Source organism: Citrus clementina, unplaced genomic scaffold (genome assembly GCF_000493195.1).
Source record: "Citrus clementina cultivar Clemenules unplaced genomic scaffold, Citrus_clementina_v1.0 scaffold_9, whole genome shotgun sequence".
NCBI lineage: Eukaryota > Viridiplantae > Streptophyta > Magnoliopsida > Sapindales > Rutaceae > Citrus > Citrus x clementina.
This window is the reverse complement of record NW_006261964.1, coordinates 5,507,607-5,516,102: the sequence shown is the minus strand read 5'-3', so window position 1 is coordinate 5,516,102 and position 8,496 is coordinate 5,507,607. Positions and strand designations below refer to the sequence as shown.

The 8,496-nt window shown below is 33.3% G+C and overlaps 1 protein-coding gene across 1 annotated transcript; it reads right to left on the bottom strand.

The window, feature by feature from the left end:
- Positions 1–5,864: 5,864 nt before the first annotated feature.
- LOC18033108 (inorganic phosphate transporter 1-4) lies at positions 5,865–8,397 on the bottom strand. The gene has a single exon (XM_006420153.2). The coding sequence runs from the start codon at positions 7,583–7,585 to the stop codon at positions 6,038–6,040; it is 1,548 nt and encodes a 515-aa protein (XP_006420216.1). The 5' UTR covers positions 7,586–8,397; the 3' UTR covers positions 5,865–6,037.
- Between the last annotated feature and the right edge of the window lie 99 nt (positions 8,398–8,496).

The window sequence follows — 8,496 nt, the reverse complement described above, 5'->3', positions numbered from 1 at the left end:
CGTACTTTTCCGTATTTATCACACAATAGTATTCCCGACTTTTCAATATAAAATAAGCTAAAACTAAAAAGCCAAAAAAAAATGTGGGCGGTTCTTTTTTCGACTAAATAAATCCATAAATAATTGTGCGCACAATATATAATTTAAGAACCTAAGCCAATAATAATTGAGTAAAGTTAGATGAGTCGGCATTCAAACTCTCAATAGTCAGTAAAGATTTATTGGGGTTTATCATGAGTGCATTTGGAATTGAGTTTAAACTGTTATAATTTTTAAGATAAAATATTAAAATATTTAATAAATATTAATTATTGTAACTTAAGAATTATATTAATATAATTTTTTATTTATATAATATAATTTTTTTTTATGTAATAAAAAATTTTATTATATGTTTAATAATTTTATTAAAATTATTATTTAAAATTTATATTTATTATATATTATTAACTTTTATTTTGTAATTATATATATTTTTTTATAACAACTGTATCTTAAAAGTTACAGTATTTCAATATCAAACAAGATCTAAAGTATTTTATCAATCCATCATGACACAAATATTATTACCAACATACTTGAATACTCATGTTTTAATTCCAACATGGACTGTGAATTGTGAAACAGATCAGATTTTGTCATAATTTCAATACATTTTTCGGGTAATTCAAAAGGACTAGTTAGTGTTAATTTCCGTCCTAAAATGATATTCCCGGTTCTGATAAAAGATGGCAATTGGAGTAGTTGGGTTGTATAATGACGAATCTTAAGTAAATTACGTTTATGTCAGCCAATACAGATTCGAGTCATACAATAAAATATTTGGACTCAGCTAAGTTGCTACTTCTTCTGCAAGTTTCCCTGCATACAGAATTTGTAGCATAGTAAGCTCCGTAATATTTATTAGTAGTATCAATATTTTTTATTTTCAAACCAATAATTATTTTTAATTTTTTTTTATGTTAAATTACGTCGAATAATTGTGTCAATACTTAAATTCCCACCCGTAATCTCGGTCCAGCATGGCCAGCTAATTCTTATAGGAGTAATTAGGATCAGTTCATTATCCTTGACTAGCGACTGCTTACGGAATCTGGTTTATGGAATCCAGTTTATGTTTGCCAAAAAAGATAATAATTAGTAAATAAACCAATCGTCTCAATTATCTAACACATGCGTGGCCGATTCCATCCAATTTAATAATTGATCAAATCGCCAAACCAAATATAAATTCATTGCTTAAGGTTCTATTTAATATTGAGGTAATGTAATTTTTAAGTCACAGCTATTATAAAAAAAATTATAATTAAAAAATGAATATTAATAGCATGTATATATGTGATTTTTTAATATTAACTTTAATAAAATAATTAAGATATTATAAATTTTTTTTTATCAGGTGAGTATTGAATCAATTCAATTTAATTTCTTAGTGACAATAATTAGTGCTTATCGATAACTTTTAAATTAAAACTGTCAACTTCAATAATAAATAACCCCTAAATTTGGGTGAGTGGAGTCATGAGAGTGTGAGGGTCACTATCCCAAAATCATGGAGTCTTTAATAAATAAACAATCAGGTGACGCAGCTGGGTCACCTCTAATTTGCTTGAAATGTATGTGCCGTGGTCACTTGGTCTTCCTTACGTGTTACAAAATTAAGACACTTACACAATGAAATTGAAAGAAAGTGGAATCTTGGGGAATTCTATTTTTTTAAAGTGTCATTATTTCTTTAAAGAAAAATTGAGCTGTGGGTCATGCATGCATTCTAAATTATTTGAAAACGTTTTTAATTTAATCAATTTTAACAAAATAATATAAAACTAAGTGAAGAAATTGTTTGATTATCTGGCATTACTTTGAAGATAATTAAGTAGATAACTCTTGAGGCTTGGGGGTGTGACAATTGTGATGTTAGACAATCAATGTAATGTCATTATTGCGGTAATTGGGACGTTGATTTGATTTTTTTTTTTTGTTATTAAACCATCAAGAACAACAATTTCTAATAGTCATTTGTTTTTCAGTTTATAACTTTTTAAATTTCAAACTAAAAAGTCATCATAATACGTGAAAATAAAAAATAATAGTGATACATTTATAAATAATTTTATACAAATAATATTGTACACACTGGTGCGGCATATTATCAGTCAATTAAATAAAAAAAAAGTATAACCCACTTGTTGTTTGATGAAACTAAATAATTTATTAGTTAATTTATTATTTTACTCTTTATTTCGATATTAGTCATGAAAGTTAAACAGACAGCAGGAAGATCATACTCATTTTCCCTTCGGTTGAATTAAAAATATGGTCGAACCAACGTAATAAAAACCATAACCAAAACAAACTTATAGTATTATTATGGAATGAATCTTGACTCGAATTAAGTAAACACCTAATATTACTATGTAAATAATATTTTTTTTCTTTTCGAAAAAGTCATAAACCCAATTCAAGGTTCAAATTGGCAATGGAACTATGTGTACATCAAAGATCTTAGATTATGAGTATAGCTAAATGCATTAATTAAGCCCAACTACAAATTTCATCCATCATGTGGCTCAACAATCAAAACAATGACAAAGTCCAAAAGACTGAGCTTTCATTTTTTTAGTTTATAAATCCAAAAACGACATCGTGAAATTACGTAGACCAGGATGCAAAATAGAATGCTTACGTCCAAACATTTCTTATCAAGTGCAAAAAGCTTTCATGCTATCTATTTCCCTTTCAACTACCCTTTTTCTGGAATTGATTATTAATCATAAAGATCAGGATACGTGAAGCTTTAAATTTGGTTAATTATATAGCTCCAGGAACTGCAATAATGTAATTGGCAGATACACATGTGCGGACGTGCCCGTACCTATCATCTATGAACCCCAAAAGAGATTTGAAGTTAGGGTTAGAATGGCAGCAAAGGCACGTTAACGCAGCCCACGTGGTGTCAAGTGTGAGGGATATTAGGGTTCCTCTAGGCACTTTGTTGCTTTCTTGTTTGTGGCCTTGTGGGACAATTTTGGGGCCAATATTTGAGGTCCCCGTACGTGTTGGGTTTGGTTAATTGGTTCGATCAATGCCATTCGAAGATGTGATGTGTTAACCACAATTTTGCAATTTTGAATGGATCATATATGCATCTTATCTTATAACACATGATAATCACCTATAAAGAGTAAATATAATTTTATACTCGATCTGATAGATGCATGTAGTTCAATGTGAAAAGCTACTTATTCGATGAAAGTTATATGTACAGTTTGAAGGGTGATCTTTTGCATATTTTAAGATCCATCCAAGTTAGCAAGTTGAAATAATTAATGATTTTATTCATTTAGTATATTTTTTAAGTTACCGTGAAGTCGTATTTCCACTGTGAAATAAAAAGTTAAATTTGTCTTCTCTTAACATGACTTTTAAATATTAATTTTTACAAGATTAATTTATGTGTTATAAATTTTTTAATTGGATAAAATCCCTCTAGACTTTTAAGCGTTAGCTGTCTTTAGCTCTCTAACCACAATATCGAACAAATCTTATGATATTTTGGTTGATATTTAAGTTGGATAATTGGTAAACTACTTTCTCTTTCATTTTATCAATGTTTTTAAATATGCAACGTGAATGAAAACTAGAACTCTTTACAATCCCATTACTTCTTAGTTCCATTGCAAGAGAATTTCAACTTGCATGTACTAATTAATCTTTTGCACCGTCCCAAAATACATCTCACTGGTTGAATCAACCGTCACACTTGTGTATAGATGCTTGCCTGCTTCAAACCATACATGAGTTTTAGGCCTAAAACCAAAAGCATTTATAAAAAAAATCCAGACAAAAGGCAAGAGAACTTTTCATTATGTTTAAATGTACCCCATAAGCCCATACGAGTCCATACTGATAAACAAGTGCCCAGTCCGCCAATGAAATCCGAGGCCCAAAGGAAATAAGGCTTTTCAATGAGCCCCATTAAGTTATTAAAGAAATAATTTTTTTAATGTTTTCTTAAAGAAGTAGGTTTTGGACTCTTTTTTTTTTTTTTTGAGGAGAAGTAGGTTTTGGACTTTACTTGTCATACATGATTCAAACTCGGAAGACTAATCAAATGAACTTCCTTAAAAACAACCTAAAGAAATACTAATGTCACCCACCATTGACATTTGCTTCACTATCTTCTTACAAACAAATTGATTTAAAATTAGGAATTCAGCTCTCACAATGGATAATAAAATAATAGTGATAGAGATATATAAACGCATATAAAAATTATACTTATAGTAGCTTATATGTCATCATTGTATTATTATTATTATATAAGAGTTTGTATAATATAATGCTGGGGACATAAGTTAATGAGATCAATAGTGAATCCAAAACAATAGTTTACTGGGAGCTAAATTATATAACGACAAGATGTATATATATATATATATATATATATATATATGCTAATTCATGATTTTAAAGTGCGGGAAAGTCAGAAAAATTTTAAAATCCTATTGTTTTTAAAGTGTTAATTTCATTAAAATCGTACGGGTTTAAAATTTTCACAAACTCACACACATCTCCAAAAGCATTGAAGAGGCAAAAGACTAGTTAGATCTATTTTCATCCAATCAATTTTTGGATTAAAATCCAACAAATACAATGCCATCAAGCAACAACAACTTCTTTTCCAAGCAATTTTCCAGGAAATTTCTCGACGACAATTACACATGACCAACTCTTTAATTTTCCTCCATTTATGTCAAGAAGAAAGAGTTGGTCATGTGAGGCAGTACAATCAAGTTGAGCAGTCTTTCATCAAGTAGAAACCCTAGTTACTATCGCTTTGATGACATTTTTGTCTTCGACGGAATTGTCCTTGTATTTGCAATCAATTTACACAAACAAAATATCAAGATTCGTAGCAAATATATATTGACGTTGGCTGCAAGTCCAAAATCAAGAGGGTCCCCTCAGTTTTTTTTTTTTTTAATACTGATTAATCATCATATTACTGCATTACACAGATATTTACAACTGCTATTATAGCAAATATATTACACTGATATTTACAATCAGAAATACATGATTGGGACTTATATTATTACATTGAATTCTGTGAAGTACATGCCCAGATAAATAATCCCTTACAGAAGAGGGATGTCCATACTCCACTCGTATTGCACGAGGGAGAGGAAATTTTTAAAATATTAAACAAATAAGCACGTTAGCCCCCACAAATGCTTTTGTGGGGGCTTGAACCGCTGCCCTCACAATGCTTGTGAGGGCAGCAGCCCACCACTCCGACCAAGGCCGAAGTGGCGGTCCCCTCAGTTTTAACATCACATAGGGAAAATTTATGGAAATAACTTCAAATTAGGGTTAATTTGTAAAATTTCATTGAATTTTGATACTTCAAAAATAAAATGTTTGGAAGTAGGGGACTGCTACCTTACAGTTTTTGAAAGGTTCGTCCACTTAAAAATAAGTGAAATAGAGGTGAATGCAGGTGACCACACTTTATTTTTATTAGAAGGGTGTACCTTACAGAATTTGTAAGGCAGGAAATTTTAAAAAAGTAAATTGAAAAACTTTATAAATTGGTCCTAATATTAGCGTTTTTTTTTTAATCAGCATACAAAAGGGTACTATGTATCATAATATGACTGTCCTGAACAAAAAAGTTACTCAGAGGAATGAACCAAACATAAAAGTCCTTATAACTCGTCCATCACACATCAATTAATGGACCCATTTAATCTCCATTTAATTTGATGACCTTATGATTTATATACATTGTAATTCAATTAAACATACATGTGACGTCCAAGAACAGTTGCAAAAAGAGGCAAGAAAGATCACAAATAACATGCAACCAAAATACTCCCTTATTCTTCGATTGCAACATGAAAAGTTTAAGGCAGCCTCGTAAGTACAACTTAGAACAAAGTCCAAGCACTAAAAGCTTTTTATAGTGCTGTAAAAAGTAAATGCTAAAACAGGAAACATAAATATTACTACTAAGCTATGCAAAGGCCTAATTTTAAACTGGAACTGTTGCTGTTGTCCCTTTCTCTTCCTCAGCTTCACCTGACATTTCTTCCAATGATTTTCCCTTTGATTCCGGTACCAAGAACGTAAACAACATGCCTAAGAAGTTGGCTCCACCGAGAATTAGGAGTGCTTTTTTCACCCCACTTGTGTCTGCTAAGAACAAGAACCCGAATGCACCCACAATGGCCCCGGCTTTGCCAGATGCAGCTGATATGCCATGGCAAGTTGACCTTAGCCTCGCCGGGAAAATCTCGGCCGGAACAACAAATGTGGTGGTATTGGGGCCAAAGTTGGAGAAGAAGAAGGTCAGTGAGTAGAGCACAACAAACCCAATTCGGTGATCCGGCAAAGTCCAGTGATGATAAGGAATGGCTAATGCAAACATGAAGACTGTCATGAAGAAGAAACCCATCAATTGAATGGCAAATCTTCCTATCTTGTCGATTAATGCCACAGTGAACCAGTATCCAGGCACAGTGCTGCAAAGAGCAATGAGCGTTTGTGCCCTAGCAATTTTGTATACTTCTTCAATTGCATTCATGGTTTTGGCCTTAGGAATCCAACCAATGGCAGTGAAAATGTCCTTTTGGAATAGGTTCTGACTGTAGTATGCAACGTCCAACAAAAACCAGGTGACTGTGGTTCCAATCAAGTGAAGTCCATGGCGGCGAACAAACTTTGCGCTAAACAAACCAAAGTCATTCTTGCCTTTTTCCTGCTCAACTTTCTCCTGCTCTGCTTCCAATTCAACCTGAAGCACTTTTGACATATCAGCAGCAGCTTGCTTAGCATTCTTGGCAACCAAGGCAGTGTACCGTGCAGTCTCGGGCATCTTCATACGCCAGTAGTAAGTCAGCAAAGCTGGAATTGCACCAAACATGAGGATTATACGCCAAATGTAATCAGCTTCCGGGACAGTTGATGCAGCTGGATTCGCTGAATAGATTGGGGCAGGGAAATTGGCCTTAAACGCTGCAGAAACTATAATCGCAACCATGCCGCCAGACAAAATCCCAAACCCTTGCATAGCAAAAACAGCAGCAATGAAGGCACCACGAGTCTTCTTGTTGGCATACTCGGACATGATTGTAGCAGAAAGTGGATAGTCACCACCAATGCCGAAGCCTAGCCAGAAGCGAAAGAAACAGAGTGTAATCATAACAGCTTTGGGTTCTTTGCCAAAAGAAAGGCCAGAGGCAAGTGAGCAAATGACCATCATCATAAGGGTCATGCCATAGACGCGTTTTCGGCCCATTTTGTCACCAAGCCAGCCAAAGAAGAGCTGGCCTGCGAGGGTGCCACAGAGTGCAACACCATTAACAGCCGAAGCCACATTATCAGGGAGAGTGCCAGGGGAATCAGAACCTTCCTTGTAGTAGTAAATGCGACCGAGTAATTTGGTGACAAGGGATATGCAAAAGAGGTCATATGCATCAGTGAAAAATCCCATGCCAGCAATCACAATTGCTGTGAAATGGTACCATTGCGTCTTAGCAACATCAAGCGCATTAAGCACTTGCAGTTGATCCTTGGCCATCAGTAGCTCTTGTCACAAGCTTTGGCACTGAGCTTGATTGTTTCCCTGAAAAAAAACTATTTTACAATTAAAAGAAACACATGACTTGTGATTGTTATGCTGCAACAAACAAAATTAAGAAAAAGAATAAAATAAAAAAACAGGTCAAAAGAGAGGAAGACAAAAAAGAGGGCCAGGCTTTTCCACAAGCATACGAACTCATTAAAGAGTCCAAGTGAGGACCATTAAGTCATTGACAATGTGGTCGGTGACAATGATAAGATAGGGTTAAAGCAAGTCATGGGTCAATAAAGTGTTATTAAAATAATAATAATCCAATAAAGTGTTGATAACCCAATTATTTACAGTCCCTCCACTCTCTCTCAATTAGCAACAAAAATTTCAGCAGTGTAAGCGTGTAACAGTTTAAGTTTCATTGGAAATAACCGGAAAAAAAAAATTCAGAGGAATTAATTTGATCAGGGCTCTAAACAACTCTAAATACCTGAACTTGGAATAGCAGGGGAAGCAATCACAGAGGTTAATCCCAAGCTTTTAATAACACATAGCTAAAATCACAATATAATGCTTTAACACGAGGCAAAGAAAGGGTTTTCTGTGTAACAAAAGTCTCAAATTTTAGAACTAAAAATACACCAAATATTTGGTATAAGAATTGGCACATAGAAAAGCCGGATGTGCTCAAAATTTATGAACAGTTCTTCTCCAAAAACAATCTCTCATTTCAAAGCCTTGCATGCAAAACTGCAAAGAGAACTTCAACTTTGATCTCTTTCATCGAGCTTCAATAAATAAAGATAAAAAAAAAACACTAAAAGCCCGTATTCAAGATTATATTTTTTAACATAATAATCATTGAAAAGAAAAAAAAAATCCCCAAAAAAAGGGAGCAGAGAGAGCAGAAACTGCAA